Consider the following 17190-nt stretch of genomic DNA (forward strand, 5'->3'; position numbering starts at 1 on the left):
TACCTTTCAGCCTTTTCAGTTAATGGAGGGGGAAGGTATATTTTTCTCCCTACCTCTTAACCCTCCCTATACCTTTTCAGGGATTCTATTATATTGCCCCCCCAGGCCCTTTGGAGAAGTTTTTAGATCCCCTGTTAGACTGTACTGCAGATTTTATATGTTCCAGACCTAGTCTTACCATTTTAGGAGATTTTAATATTTATGGTGAGATTTCTGAACAACCAGATTCAAAGCGTCTACTTAGCGGTATGGAAGCAATGGGCTTTACCCAACTTGTTAAAGGCCCCACCTATGAAAGTGGACATACTATTGACTTAGTGTTTAGCAATACTCCTTCCTTGACATGCATGTCCCCTACTCCACTAGCGTGGTCCCATCACTTTTTAATTCCTATTGAATTAGCCACGGGCACAGGGGAAAGGGGCTGTAAGTATGTTGTTCAGGTTGGGAAATCGTGGAGTAAATTGAACAGAGATAATTTTTTAGCCACTCTGGATTTTCATAAGGCCAGCTTTATGATCAAGGGGGAATTTGAAGTTGAGGCCTTCAGTGACTGGATCACTGATAGTCTGGATATAGTTCTTCCCCGGAGGAAAAAGTCTGGCCCGCGTAGGACGGCCAGAGCCCTATGGTTTACTCCCCAAATACTTCTTTAAAAAAAAGAATGTAAAAAATTAGAAAGAACTTGGAGAAAGTCGTATGATCCAATAGATAGGGAAGCATACAAAGGGGCTATCAGAAGGTATCACTCTGAGATTAAGGTGGCTCAGAGTGATTTCTACCAACAGAAAATTGAGGAAGCGGCAGGTTCCCCCAAAGTAGTTTTCAAAATTCTAAAGGATATTCTTCAAGGTCCGGGTGAAGACAACCCTAAAGAGGCCTCCGTAGAATACAGTAATACGCTAGCTACATTTTTTCAGCAAAAACTTTTGGACATCTATGCTACCTTTGAGGATAAAAGTCTCTCACTTGAGAAGGAGGAGTTTTCTATCAGTGACAGAGTGGTTGGCTTATCTCATCTTACTCCTCTTTCGCAAGCTCAAGTACTAACTTTCTTGAGTGCCCTCAAATCAGGATCCCCCCGGACCGTGCTCCTCCTCATATATTTGTCCAAGGGGCGGAAGCTATAGTTCCTGTGCTGACACAACTACTCAATGATTCTCTAGCTAAAGGATTAGTACACAGCTCATGGAAGCATGCTATAGTGAAACCGCTATTAAAAAAACCTACTCTTGACCCTACAGTGTTGAAGAATTTTAGACCCATCTCCCTTCTGCCCACCCCTGCCAAAATTTTGGATAAATACATCAATCTACAACTCTCCACCTTCCTAGAAGAGAATATGTTGCTCCATCCCACTCAGATGGGCTTCAGAGCGGGTCACAGCACGGAAACTGCATTCATTGCGGTTACGGAAGAGGCCAGGAAGAGGGTTGACCAGGGTCGTACCACAGTGAACATTATGCTGGACTTGAGTGCAGCATTTGACACTGTAGACCACCAGGTATTGATTCAGAGAATGAGGGAGATTGGAATCAAGGATCAAGCACTTGCCTGGCTTACTTCCTTCTTACAGGATAGATCCTTTCAGGTCCTAGACCGTTCGTTCCTATCGTACAAACTACAATGTAGGTGCGGTGTACCTCAGGGCTCAGCCTTTAGTCCGACACTGCATTTATATGGCTCCCCTGGCCTCCTTGGTAGAATCATTTGGGTTAGCATTGGTGTCTTATGCTGATGACACCCAACTGGTGGTCTCCTTTTCTGCCAAAGAGACTTCAGAAGGAGCCGCTCTTCACACATGCATGCAAACGGTCTCAAGCTGGATGACCCAGAGTAAATTACAACTAAATAAGGAGAAAACGGTAGTGATGATATTGGGCCCAGAACCAAGACATAGAATCCTTTGCACTTGTCCTTTGGTACTTAGTGAGTTCCCGCTTCCCAAAAAGCAAGTTAAGTGCTTGGGAATCAGTCTGGATCCCCTTTTGACATTAGACCTGTATGCTAGGAATATATCTAAAACTTGCTTCAACTTACTGAGACTTCTTAGGAAAGTCTTTGTCATCCTTCCGGCATTGGCTAGAAGACTTATTGTACGGGCCATCATTCTTTCAAGGCTAGACTATGGGAATGGTCTCTTCCTAGGTTCCCCAGTCTATGTGAAAACGAAACTACAAAGAGTTCAAAACGCCGCAGCTCGTTTACTACTGAACATCCCGAGAAGATTATCTGTGCAAGCTGGGCTAGTGTCCTTGCACTGGTTGCTGGTTGAGCAACGGATCAAATTTAAGGCCCTATGTCACATCCACAGGTCCTTGCATGACAGAGGACCTCCGCTCCTTAAGAACTTGGTTACTTTCTATAAGCCGAACAGAGATTTGAGATCTGCTCAATAGCTTTAGCAACCGTACCAAAAAAACATAAAGTTAGATGGGGTGGGTCCTCTCTGACATTTTTAGGAGCCAAACTGTGGAACTCGCTGCCCCTCAAACTTCGGTTGATGGATCAAGAACTGGAGTTTCGAAACGCCTTGAAAACACTGTAATTTTTGGTCTGCTTTTATCTTGTCTTCTTCATCCTTTCTGTGGTTAGGGTCCATTAGCGCTGGGAAACCCGAGGGTATCCATGCGCTCTATAAACTGTGTAACATAACATAACTTAAGATAACACTAGTTCAAATTTGTAAGGCCATGTAAAAATGATTTTTTTTGTGATTTAGACTGTTGTACATTCCAATTTCCCAATGTGAAGGACCGTGGAATATTTGTTGTGCTAGAACCTTTATATATTCGTAGGCTGTGTGGCTGTAAGGATGTTAGTAAGACACATTATTGGTCTGTGTGCCCGAAGCTTCTGGAAATTTTGAATAAGAATTTACAGGACTATTTCCGAGAACAGAATGTGGAGACAATTGAAGAGGCTGTTATATCTTGTTTCACAACTTATAGTTATTTATTGGTAATATTATAAAATTTCTCGATCAAACCTTTCCTTTTCAAACCAGTAAAAGACAATAGTTGTATCTATTTAATGACTTAAACTGAGGACCATTAAGGAGGATGTTAAATCGCATTTCACTGTCATAAAAAGTATTTTATTCGTAATCTTATGACATTTTTCGATCAACCTACTTCCATCTCAAACAAGTCAGTAAGAGATCGTTTCTACATATTTACTGTTTTAAACTGTTTGATTACCTTATCATGAAATTGCATTTTATGTTTTTAAAGGGTGTGTGTGCGCTAAGAAAGAGGAATTAGATTTTATGTCTTAGGTTTTATTATACTTTATGATTTATACAATTAATGTATTCACGCACTGCTCCTCCCGGGGATATCTCTCACCACGCCCTCATTTGGCAGGTTTTACCCCCCTATTCAATGGTATTCACCATTCAAAATGCCTCGATAGACTTATATGCGGTCACCCTCTTTTTTTTGTATGACTCTCCTAACCATGTGGCATCACCCCCATTCGAGTCACAGGTTGTGTCATAGAGTCTCTCTCCCTCGCACAAGTCCCTACAGGCTCTCCCCTGCCTTTTAATCATTGATATCTGCTCGCGCTCAGCTCCCCATAAGGCTTTTTCGGGCTGTGGTGGCTTACAGGTGCATTCAGGCAGGTACTAACGATCAAAGGTCGGCAGCTCCTGTGCTCGCAAGGTGCGCCTGCCGGCTCTGGCATGTCACCAGCCACAGATGGGTAGTGTCACAGGTCGCCCTTTGGATTATGGCCCGACATTAGTGTCAGGTGGCGGCAGGGTGCTCCTCGCAGGCCCCGTCATCGGCAGCACGCACCGCGGAACAGCTTTTGTTGTGGGTTTATTGTTAGCGCAGAGCATGACGGGAACGCCTCCCTACCAACATGGCGTCCCTCTGACAGTTGGAGAAGCCACCGGAGCCTGCCTGGGCTGGTTTGAGTCACAGATAGTGGTAGTCGTTAATGTCAAAGCCGCGTAGCAGGACCGAACCTCGCTGCTGCCTTTCCCCGTCCAGCAGAGCTGTATGAGAGGCTTGGACAGGACGAGCTGCGCCGGGGCTGCTGGACTCTCTCCCTCCTCGTCCAGGCTGCTGGGCCGCCTCCCTCGGGGTTGCCGCTCGCTGACCATGGGAGGAGGGTCAGTCGTCCGGTCCTGTTTTCACGCAGGGTGTTAGCTGTGGCTACCTGTGTTACCGAGTGGGTCTGGACAGCCGCAGTCCGCAACAATGGGCTCGGCTACCGCCGACTCTGCTCAGTGGCTATCGGTGAAGGAGGAGACCATATTCCTGCACGACGGGCTGATCCGAGTCACCGACCTAGCCGAGCTCCCCAGCGAAATCGGGGTGTCAGAGACCGGCGACACCGAGCTGGAGGTGAGTCTGTGCTCGGCAGAGGGCGATCCAATCGCTGCCCCTACCAGTCCACTGTGTATACCAGAGGGAGGGGTGAGAGCATGATTAATACCTGGGAAGTAATGTGCCCAGACGGGAAGGTACGTTGCATTTGCACAGGAATGGGACCGCGGAGGCAGAGAGCCTGACCCCAGTCTTGGGTGATGTATTCAGTGATGGGGGAAGGAGAACTTATTCTGCACCTTAAGGCAGATTTGGCCTACACCTTCGTCGTCTGGCAGCCCGGGTATTCATGAAGTACATGTACTGACTTCTTACGCCCAGTGTCCGCTTCAGTGGATGGCATAAACCTGGTCACGTAACCGGCCATTCATTAATCCCTGGTGGGTGGTAGACTGTCTCCACTGAGGAGGATTTTAAATGAATATGTCCCACTCAGCCTTTGTACACATATAGCCCTTCAAGTGCAAGCTTTGTTCTCTCCCAACCTTCACTGAAATAGGAATCTTAGTATGTTTGTTGTTAACTCCACTCTTAAATGCGTTCCTTTAAGTCTCCAGGATAATGATTGATACCTTCATGAAATGTGTAGAGGTGTATCAACATCTTGTCAGTACTCGTCTCCAGCGTCTCCCCTGACACCTGGGAAGGGCTCCTTGTGTCTGCACTAAATTCCCCCTGCTTGCCTTACATAGTATGAGAAGAGTGTTAGCCTTTCACCGCCCCTTATCTCCAACCTCCACCATCATGCTGCACCCTTTCCTGTTGTTGATGAAGGGGTCCTGCTTCTCACTGCGCCTCCGATTATTCTCTTTCTGCAGTGCACCCTGTCCCTTCTGGGCAATGCTCTGCATATTTCATTTCAGTCCTTACAGAGTCGTACATTTATCTTATTTTTCCCCAGCCCCTCCCGAAGAGAAGACTCAGTAGGAGTCAGCATCTCCTTTCTCATTGCTCCCTCTTTGCCTGTCCTCTTTAGCCTCCAGCATTTTGCCCGACTCTATTATCGAGAGGCTGGGGTGTGGCGTGCTTTCTGCCGGCCTCTGTACATATGGCCTCGAGTTTCCGATCACAGCCTACGAATTCCCCCATCTCTGCTCTGCTACACATGCTCGCTGCCTGGTGTACTTGATCAGCATCCTCCTCCGCTGCTGATGGCGTGTGCGCAGGCTTCGCTCCCTCTCCATCTTTTTTTTCACGCAGGTTCCAACGTGCCATGTTTTCTCCCTGACAGGGCCGCCCCCCTGGTGCCTCTGTACCAATGGTGTTTGGGTGGAGTCCAGTTCAGCCCTAATCACAGGCTACAGATCTTCGCGAAGTGGGGTGCCGCATAGCTTTTTAGCTGCACGGCTTTGGATAGGCAGAGCTCATGTTATCCGTGTAGACACGCCATTGAACAGCAAATGTCCATAATGTGTACTTAATCCACTGCTATTTTTCTTTAAGCTATATTAGGCCAATTCACCTTCATATTGTCACCCGAATAGAGATGTTTTATCACAGGGGTCGCATCAAACGTGCACATTTTTAAGTACAAATGAACACCTTCGTTTTTGTTGCAGTTTTATTTTTTTGTTTTTGGCCTGTTACCTCTTATTGTGATTTCTCTTTTCTCTCTCACTGGTGATTTGGAAATGGTTTCTTCATAAAATACAGAGTTGGCTTCTCAGTCATTTTTTGTCTGCTATTGCACTCTGATCCTACGAGTGAAGGAACATAGCGAATTACCTTTTGGTTGGATAACACTTGACACAGACTTGCTTTCTCCAGTTGATAATGGCCTTCTTTATAACCTTTCATGCACATCATACGTTTATGGTACCTTCCGGGTGTGTTTCTGCCATCGAACTGCTCACACTGAAATAAGAAAAAAAAAAACATTTGCAATACAATTAATCTCACATTTGCTGGAGTTAGAGCTATTGGCATTGTAAATTCATAACTGGACTTTTCTTGCCATATAAATTGGTAAACCCTGCCTGATAATTTCATCTTTTCCTTCCATATAATTCCAGTGGCCCTGCATGTAACAAAAGCACTTCCATTTACCTTCTTCCTCTCTCTGCAGCAAAAAATAAAAATGTTGCCATTTAGCATCCTAATTTAAATCTGCCATGCTAATTGTAATAGAATACCACTTTCACCACCCCACCATCAGAGTTGCTGGCTGGCTAACACAATTACCCCCAAAAAGAGACAGGACAGCCCAGAGGAGAAATACATTAGAAGGGTCACCCAAACATATCGAGAGTGTTCAAACAGTTATAGTGTAATAAGGATGTTAAGTTGGCCTGAATTATGGCCATACTTTTAATAAGGGAAGATTATTAAAACATATACAATTATTATATAAACCTTTATCAGAAATAAATAGCATTAGACTGTAATGCTCAAAGCAGCCCCTAGAAGGCACCATAACAAAAATATCATTTGTAAGAAACATGGTCATATAACCGTATTGTTAGCCCTGAGAAAGGATAACCCCATGGAAAAAAAACAGAAGAAAGTAATGCAGTGCAACTGTATACTTAGTCCCTAGAAGGTGTTTTTATGGATAGCAGGCCTACTGCAATGATATTGCAAACAAGGCCTTCAAAACAAAACTTCTCTCAGCTGTAAAACAAAAGTTGTAGCCATGAGAAAGTTTCAAAGACCCTGAATGGTGAGAGGGGTTATTATTTTGCGGTCCCCACTAAGCTAGTCTGGGTTCCCAGAGAGGATGTAGACAGAGCGTTTTAAAGGTGGTCCCATTGTCCTAAGACCAACACAAGCTGAGTTATGAGCAAAAATGTTTTGTAAAAGTATTGCCCAGCAAAGCATAATGGGGCGAGTTTTCGTGCCACAAATATTATAGTTTATTGACTGCAATGCTCAGAACAGCCCGTAGAGGACACCACAATAAAAATAGCATTTGGAGGAAACATGGTCATGTAACCATACGGTCAGCCCTTAAAGAGCATACCACATGAAAAAAGAATGGGAGGAAGTAATACAGTGTAACCATGTATTTAGCCCCTTATCAAAGAATTATGGGACAAGTTTCCTTGGCAAAAATATTTTAATATGTTGATATGACTGTAATGCTTAGAACAGCTCCTAGAGGGCACCACAATGAAAATAGCATTTGTAAGAAACATGGTCATATATCTGTATTGTTAGCCTCTAGAGAGCATAACCACGCAAAAAAGAAAATGTCAATAAATAATGCAGTGTAGCCATATATTTAGCCCCTAAAGGGCATAGTGCATTACTTATATTCAGGGGTAACAGGCCTATAAAAATGATATTATAAACAAGGCCCTTAAAACAAAAGCTATTCCCAGCTGTAAAACAAAAGTTCTGGCCATGAGAGAGTTTAAATAGACACTTAATGGTGGGAGAGGTTATTATTTTGGGTTCCCCACTAACCTAGTGTGGAGACCCGAAGATGTAGACAGAGCACGTTATCGTGAATGTTTTGGTGGTGGTCTCATTGTCCTAGGGCCACCACAGGCTGAGTTATGAGCAAACTAGTTTTGTAAAAGCAATGCCATGCAAAGTATTATGAGTTGAATTTTCCGAGGGCAGTGAGTATTATAGTATTGGCTCTCTGCTGTGCCGGGAGAGCTGCTTTCGCTTTGAGGTTTTCTGTTTTCTGTAAAGCATTCACCAATTTCAAATGTTTAAGGGGAGAGCCCCAAGAAATGACTCTGATTAGGTAACTGTGAATAATGTGACCAGCGCTCCAATACCGCCGATTGAGTTAACACTGTTGTGCCTTTTCATGCTGCATGGCGGCCATGGCACTCTCAGCGCGAAGTGTAGAGACAAAAAAATAGTTTGCCCTTGCTTAATTATATCAGCAATTGTGCAATAATCCATGTAACGGGCAGAATGCAAGGCATGACAAAAACATCCTCAAGATGGGACAAACGTAAAGCATTTCCAGACCTCAAAAAATCATAGAAAGGTTACTAGACCTGCAGATCGAGTAGCTTGAGCAATCTACTCCACCTACCTGTAATGTACTTGACCTGGAAATGGGTCTCGAATTGTGTGATCCTATGCAATATTGTATTTTACAATTGCCTGTAAATGGGGTGCACATGATCCATGCATGACTTGCCCCTTAGTTTACTAATAGCTTTGCTATCAGGGCAGGAGTGTTTCTCAGCCTATGTTTAAATACTCACTTTTAATAAGTATTATGCTAAAGCATGATGTGGTAGCGCACTGTCATTTACAGACAGTAAATTTTCAAGAAATGTCCAAAAGCCTTCCCACTAACTTACAGCTTTACTGATAAAACTAAATAATGTATTAACAATAATCTGTGAAAATTCGGTTTCAGAAAAAAATATCATTTGCACGTTACCAAGTAAAGTGTTCTGACTTTTTTTCCTCCTATTAAAATATTTTTTTCATCACACAAGTACAAAAAATGTTTTTTCACAGCTACTGAAATGCATTTTGAAATGTTTAAGTTGACTTAGTTATATAAATGTTGTGTATTAGGAAAGAACTGATACACACAGCCTTTAATTTCACACAGGTCAGACAGTTCACCTTCCAAAATCCTGTAACTCTGCAGTCACAAAGAAAAATATTTGCATTGCAAGAAGACAAAGTGACTTTTGACCTCTGACTCTGAACATGTGACAAGAATAAGATTTAAAGGCATCTTAATTGCTAATTCAGTTTCTGTCTGAACAGAACATCTATTCTTTGTCCACTCACCAGAAGAGGGGGAGTAGGTTCTAAAATTAGTGAGTAGTCGAGTAGATTTTCAAGCCCTGATTTACCAGTGACATCAAGTGATTTTTGAACCGCATGAACGAGTGAAAGTGATGGGTGTGGTTAAAAGACCACAATACTTACAACAGGTAAAAGCGCTTGCACACTCGTCCTAATTAGCGTTTGCTGGCATTTTTAGTGGAGTGACTGTAATAACTCATTCATGACAGTTACTGGTGTGCCATACTTAAGCCTTTTTCACTGAACAGTGAAATACCCGTGAAATTGCACTGAGTACTGGTGCACATGTTCGTCGCTCTGTATTGTTTCAAACAGCAAAAAACAAAGTGGGCCGCTTTATTGCAGCCGTTTGTCACACTAAAGGTATTTACTGAGGCACCTTTATTCTTGGCATTAGGTATTCATATACAATACACAGAAGCTTGTTATCCCAGTTTTAAAACACCGTCTCTGATTTTCTTTTCACAGTCTAGTTGTGATTTTGCTTCTTTCATGTAATCATTTATTACCGTTCAGGTGTGATGTTAACATATCTGCTGCCAAGGCCAGCAGCTGTTGGAAAAAGCGGCATCCAGAGCAAACCATCAGCTCCATCTGGCATTGAGACAATTAGCAAGAGAAGCATTACATAGCATTTCTGTTTTTCTCTCCATGACAATGCTGTTATTTTTTTTTAAGGAAACATTTATAGAAGAATGTATGTTTATTGGGAGGCATAAGTTGAAGAGTTGTAATCTATAAACTAAAAACCTGTTTTGATAGTGACTTGCATCAAAATGCTCAAGTTATGTTTTCAACAGACGTCAAGTAATTTATTGTGGTATTAATGTGGGTATACAATACCGATTTCACAGCTGTTAAACATACCTACAACCTTATTTGGTTATTTATTGAATAAAACAACCGCTATAATGTTCCATGTACAAACAGCCGACACATGTTTCGTCGTAACAACGACTTTTTCAAGGCTGTGAAATAATATTCAAATTTCATAGTAAGCCAATAGTTCCAATGTCTAGTATAAGTTCTTTACTCTCACCCAAATGTGATATGACCAGTTAATATGGCCAAACCATTGCCTCAGACACTCACCAAAAGGTGTTTCATTATCTTTGTCATGATATAAGGTGAGTTAGCAAACAGCTATTTAGTGCTTTCTATAATACCAGAAATAGATAGTATGTATCAAAACGTTGCACCAGAGAACGTACCTTTTTGATATAGTATAGGTTATTAGAACAGTTCTAATAACCTATACTATATCAATAAGGTACGTTCTTTGGTGCAACTTTTGATGTTCTCCGTACTATTGTCACTAGGGTCACTGGAATGCTTGTTTACAATTTTTTTGCACTTTGTGGTGTAACAATTCACTTTTGAACTCTCTATCCATGGGTAACATTTGTTCAGTATGCCTACTGTCTATTTCTTCGAAGTACACTAACTTTATCTGTATGTACTTCTATTTTCTTACCTACCAAAGTCGATTGTGCTTATAAACTCAAAATTGTTGGCTTTATGGGGGGAAACAACCCAAAAATGAACAGTGAAAATCATAGTGGTTGACACAACCTAACGGAGTCATGAAATTGTGGTATTTTAACCCACAAACCTGTTCTATAATTAATTGCCAGTCCTTCATCCATCTCTTTACTCCAGGCCAATCTCTATAATGCACAGACGTAAAATAGATTTGTTTAAGAAACATATGGATGAATCTCAAACAGTTGATTAAACATTTTTGTGACATAGCTGACCACAATGTCTTCACCTTGTGTCTATTGGTAAAATTTTGGTGTGCTTCTATCTGTATTTCTAGTTTTTTTATATGTGTGTATATATACATATCTGCAGTTTTTGTGCTTTTTGTACTGTATACAGTGCATTGTATGCCATATCAAAGCTATACACAATACTGTTACCAGTGTTGTGATTTGTAGAGTTTTCCTAAAGCAAGGTAGCTGGTACTTATGGAGCTGAAGCTAGGAATAATTGGCAAGTTTCAGGTGTTTTAGTTTGTTACTGTAAGTGCCTCGTAACCGAAGTTTTTTAGGAAATATGCATAAGATTGAGATCTTTGCAGCATATAGTTCATGGCCATCTTTTAACGCCAATATAAGTGATTGGCCAAACTGGAAAACAAAATCCTAAAACCTTTAGCCACCTAAGAATGATTATTGTAAGTTTGGTGAAAAGTTATGAAGTTTAGTCAACAGGGCAAACTTTATAATGGGAGAGGATCTCAAAAAATACTTTGGTTGAGCTTCCACCTAAGAATTAGTTTTTCGGTGGATTTACATTTTAGTAACACATTTTGCGTCAACTCAGTTATGTTGAATGAAGTGCATTTTTTGGAATGATATATAACTGTTTTGTTTTGTAATCTTGTGAACAACCAAATGAGAAATGTCTGGTGGCCTCGAACAGGCACTCACAACATGGAATTTTATTAGTTGAGATTATGCAAATTAGCACAATCATGTAAATGAGCACTTGGTGAGAGGTAGAGTTATAAGTGTAGAGTTTGAGTTTTGAGGGGTTACTCATTTTGTTCCTCAAAAGGCTGTTACTAGTCTTTACTCCACATAAGCAAAGCATGATTACATCACTAATAACTTGAACTTGTCTAGTCTTTCTGATGTTACTATTTTGCAACTTCACTCACAGAGTGTCACCCACCCTTTTATGCACCTAGCTTACTACTCACTCTGCAACTCGCCTATTGATATGCGTATATTAAGCTTTCTGATCAAAACACTTAACCGTTAGAAAGGAAACCAAGAAATGTAGATTGGGGAATGAGAGAACAAACACAGAAGGTAAAAAAGAGAATAAACGCATTGTTTCCTACTGGCTTAGAACTGGCACAAAGCTTTATCTATGTTTTCTGTGTTTGTTCCTTGCGTGCCATTCATCCATCCGATGGGGAACATACTGTAGTTGTGAACACTCCCATATTAGTTTTGCATTTAACTGTTTTAGCCTGCCACTCAAGTCTGGTTCTTATGCAAGGAGCATATTGTGGACAGCATTAATAAGTTGGTGCTATGTACCCTTAAAGGATAGATTCTTATGTTGAGTTGACAATCTTCTTCATCCAGTCGTTTAAAAACTGGTATCACACGGCATGATTCATTAGAATATTTTGCAGGATTTATTTTTACATTAGACCTTCAGGAACCTTTCCTTGTGCTCTTGTGTGATTAGGTCTTAGATGATGGTTCTGACTTTTTCCATGTTACCATGAGGAATGAGCTCACTGGTTTCATGATTATGTTGTCAGACTTTCATTGCAGATGATACAAACATCCCTTATCGTTTCTGTGGTGGCATCAATGTTGCCCTCTCTTACTGGACCTGTTGTGGGCAAATCTAGAGGAAATGCCACATGCTTTAAGTGGATTTCTTGGTCAGTGACCTGTAGGTTCTGAAGATGTTTCCATCTCCTCAAACTTTTAGCAGGGGTCTCCTCACGGCAAGGACCCATTGTTCCTAAAAATGAGAAACTAGTTGTATTGCATTGATGCAGTATACTGTACTCGGTATACTTGATAAGTGTACCAGACCCCTGTGACAAATACAAGAAGAGGAAACCAATCCATCAAACCTAAGAAACAGGCAAATGAGAGTGATAATAAAGCCAGCCAAAGGTAAGCAGTGCATGGGCTCTAAGCCCACTGTACGTTTTTGCTAATGCAAACAAAGAATTTCGTCTCTGTGATAAACTATCATATATTGTTTAAGTCTCTATCCAGTTGCCTATGATTTCATCACTTTGTAACCACGCATGTAGACCACCGAACATATCATCAATTCATTAAAATATGTATATTAATACTCAGTTATGTTAACGCTGTCAAAAATAATTCACATTACATCAATAACATATTTAATAAAATCAATAATACTCAATGTACACAAGCAATCACAGTATTGCACATCCCATTGTGCATTTCGTATTGCACCAAGAATCAACTCCTTTAACCAGTGAAAACACAGTTTAATCCTTTGGCTACAGTGCCCAGATAACCGCTTGGCCCACTTTTTCAGTCCTGCTAAAACAGTCTCATTTAACCCGTCCTTGACAAGACACTTAAACCCGCTATCCCTCCCTCCACTGCCACAGCAACACTAGAACTACTAGTTTTGCCCTTCATAACAATCCTTTTTTGTTGCCCTCTCCAAAATCTCACTGGCACCTCCTTAAGGACCTTCGACCTGCAGCATTGCACTTTGCCAAAGACACTAAAAATAAGAGTCCATCATATCTCTTCTCAAAGAACTCCACTGGAACCCTCTAAAATACAGTAAAATTTCACAATTACCTGGCTCCCGCACAAAACAACCTCCTATATACCTAGAAAGAAACGACACTTTATGGAAAGACAAATAAACATTCTAAACAAATTTAGCCCCCCTGGAAATCCTTTGTGCAAATAAATATCTTTCAAACAGGCATTCTCATACTAAGCGCCTGGAACCAACTCCCAGAAGAACTCTGGCTGAGTTCGATCTTGTAGTGCGTCCCATGGTCCTAAAAACTCACCTTTTCAAACTACACCTGAAGAGTGATGGGCTCCTTTCATCTTCCCAAGTTATAGCGTTTAGTTCAATTTGTTCTGTTGTTACTTGTGAAGTGCTCAGTTACCCATGTGGCTAGTTGACGCTATCTAAATATATGAAGCAAATAAATATAAGAGAAAGTTCTTAAGGGACATTCAGAGCTACATATTCACCTTTAATTGGAGGACGTTGGAGAAAAAAAACACACACTTGATAGATCAGTATGCACATTTGCACTGAACAGATTACATAGAACCGTGGTGACTTACAATTTCTAAAAACTTGCATGTTTCAAAGACCAGGTGTGTTTTAACATTTGGATGTGCAGTAAAGGCTCCTGCCATCTAATTTCTCTCTTTTGTCACTTTTAAGGCTTTCCTATGCAAGGTGTTTTGAACGGGTGTGTTTCCCTGTGGCTGAGATGACTGCAGATTGTCTCGGATTGTCTATATTCTATTTTAAAGATGAGTAGTGCAGTTCTTTGAAAACAGCTTCATTGTTGGCATTCTGATGGGCATTCAATGGATTTTTGTAAGCCTGTACTTCCTAACTGGTTACAGATAAATTAGGGAAGGATTAGCACCACTGAAGCAATCCGCAACATTTGGGTGAGTGGGAATCGAAGAGGTAGGTGCTCAGTTAGCTTTAGAGTGTTCCTGTTAGTATTTCAGTTGTGTTCACTGCTTTCAGTTGTGTTCGCCATAGCTTTCAATGCCACTTATTCACTATTGCACTTTGAGATGATTTCAGACATTTCACATTTCATAATGCGATATTGATTCAATTATATATCATTATAGTTCTAAAATAGAGGGATGCTGACAGTTGAAAATGATCCAGGACAGCTATTTATGCAGCATGGACAGTTAGTCTCTGAATGACCTGCATCTGAGTTTTAAATGTGAGCAAAGTTGATCGTCTCAGTAGGACTTTAATAGCGCTGTAGCACTGTTTTGCTGCAGTGCATTCATTCTGTTATGTTTTGCATCTTTCTCCATACTATATTGGTTAATCTACTCTGTCTAATTTGGACTGAATGTTACAGAGGTATGCGTCTATTATTAGTGATTTGGTGGCTATTTTAATACCTAATGTACTTTGGGTAAAAGGCTTTAATGAATATTTCTGTGCCTGATGGCAGTCGGCATTTTCAGGACTGTAGGAAGTGCTGGTTCCACAGATAATGATATCAGCGTAGAGTGGTTTCAAATAGATTTCTCATATAATGTAATCTATTCTGTAAATGGATACACTGAGGATATAGCCTCACTATGTACACACTTTATGTTTAATTACTAAATATTGCATTTGAGGCATTAGCTTCTTTCCTTGATTATTGCATAACACAGAATGTATTTTTATACAACTCTCATTTTACAAGTTGCTGTTTAATAATTGAACTCTTTTGTAGCAGCAAAACCCACCTCCGCTACTATGCTAAATCGTTAGCCTGAATTGTACCATGTGATCCTCACTAGGATTTGGTATTATAAAGGTAAGCTCATATCAGAGATTGAACAGTGGACTTTGTTTTTCTTCTCTGTGCAAAAGAGGGACTAATTGCAAAAACCGTTTCACTCAAATATCCTCAGTGCCTTCTTTCCAGGACTTTTAACATCGCTTCTTTTAGGATTGCCCAATGATCATGCCAGATTTGTAATCCTTGTAACATTTCTCTAACAGAATGTCATCATCGTTGATCAGTCATGTTGATTGTGTGAGCCAATTATTTAACAAGTTATAATATCTCCTGCCAAGAGGAGTTCAATCCTTGGATCCTCACTCTTGAATGTCCTATTCTCCTGTGCCCCAGAAACATTTTCAGACTTGTGTACAATCAATCGCCGATACCAGCAACACGTCACCCTCTACATGCCAAGTCACAGTCTGTCTCACATCCGTAGCATTAGCCTTTTCCCAGGAGGCACAGCCTTGGGGGGTGTTGGTGTAAGTTTATGTGTTCCTGGAGAACGAACGTGTGTGTATGTGTCATGGGGAGAACCATCATTATTGTTTATATAACTTTGTTGTACTGCATCAACTACTTTTGACAAAAGCATTATGATAACAAATTAGTTTAGCTGAACCAGATAAGTTGATCTATTAAAAGGTGCCAGGGAGCCTTTTATGTGGGCCAAGAAGATAATTTCCAACTGCAGAAAAAATATTGTTCAAGGTCTGTTCCAATGGGCTTACCATAATCGTGGTTACCTACTGTGGGGTCTTAAGTGAGGCCTCTTCACTTCTTTACATTGAATCCAACTTAGTAATGTCAGAATACTTATCCCAGTCTTCCTGCTTGACCTCATTGAGTTTGTGTATGGGAGGATGCAAAGGAAAGTAAGTGCTTGATTACTACAGTCCAGTAGAAATAGGTCCCATGGTGACCCTTTTCAGTTTAAATTATTCATAAATGCAGCACTTTGTTTCTTCTGACTACTAATAGGTTCATGGCAGGAACACACCATATCTGCTAGTCTTCAACGTCAGATGTTTAACTCTTGAATGCATGCGCAACTGATGATACAGTTTGACAGTGAACCACTGATTTAAAAATAAAGTGTTTTTATGAACAAGAGCACTGTGGGAAGTACTTTGGAGTGGGGTTTATAGCACATAAATGCTAAGCAGCATGTTTTTATGTTCTCACCTCAGGACGTCAGTTTCCTAAGTACAGTACTCGTTTCTGAAACAAGACCTCCTCTTGTTTTAGGAAGTGCTCGCTCATGTTGACTGCAGAAGGTACCCCTAGCTGTAATGCCATAAGAGCTGCAGGATGTTATTGATAGTGTTTGCTTATTGCAAACTGTGACTGTCATACCATCCTATGTTCATGTATTGTTCCCAAAAACAATGGTAGTACTTATATGGGTTGATGTAGTTGCAGCTATTGGAAAGTCACAAATGTAGCTCTGTCAGGTGTTGGATATCACAATTTGACAGCTTAGTGCCTGATGTACGGGACTATTTTGCAGTCACCAAGTGTGTGATTAGAAAAATCAGAGTTTCCACCTGCAAAATGGCTTTTTTTCTCCACTCTATTAAATCCGTTTTGGGACTCAGTAACATGTTACAACGCACAAAATATGTTTAGAAAGACATAACAATTTGGGAGGGCTGTGTTAAGGGCAGCCCTTCCAATTAGTGACTCGTTATGGTGTGTACTTTTTGCAACCATAATTCGGTCGCTAAACTTAGCAAAGTTACTGACTCCCAGGAAGGGGCGGCAACATGTTCTCAAAAGGGAAGGATTCTCAAAGGGACCCCTTCTTCTTTGTGGATGTATAAAAAGTGTTTATTGAGGAGTAAGCAGTGGACCCGGGTACCACTTCCAACTCTCAAGCAAATAAACAAAAAAAAAACTTATTTTCAAACACAGCTCTTTTGAGGAAAATGGGTTGCATTAAAAAAAAATAGTAAACTCTGATCAAAGACCTGGTGGTCTACTGATCGCAGCAAGCCACCATCCCTGTAATAGAATCCAATTGTAGTGAGTTGCCGTTTGTGGCCTACCTCGTGAATATTGACTACATAAGTCAGATTGGGGCCCACTACGATT

At 41.0% G+C, this 17190-nt stretch overlaps 1 protein-coding gene across 5 annotated transcripts in view; it reads left to right on the plus strand.

Annotated features, from left to right (window-relative positions):
• Positions 1–3583: 3583 nt before the first annotated feature.
• Positions 3584–17190, plus strand: part of HECTD4 (HECT domain E3 ubiquitin protein ligase 4) — a 1724100-nt gene continuing 1710493 nt past the window's right edge. For 3 of the 5 annotated variants that reach the window (XR_011199486.1, XM_069214810.1, XM_069214812.1), the window contains exon 1: positions 3584–4355. Coding sequence is in view for 4 of the 5 variants with exons in the window: in XM_069214810.1 (XP_069070911.1) it covers positions 4209–4355 (147 nt within the window). In the remaining variant the exon portion in view is untranslated. The remainder of the gene's footprint in view (positions 4356–17190) is intronic. The other 2 variants (XM_069214811.1, XM_069214814.1) reach the window with 1 other exon arrangement.

Source organism: Pleurodeles waltl, chromosome 11 (assembly GCF_031143425.1).
Source record: "Pleurodeles waltl isolate 20211129_DDA chromosome 11, aPleWal1.hap1.20221129, whole genome shotgun sequence".
Taxonomy (NCBI): domain Eukaryota; kingdom Metazoa; phylum Chordata; class Amphibia; order Caudata; family Salamandridae; genus Pleurodeles; species Pleurodeles waltl.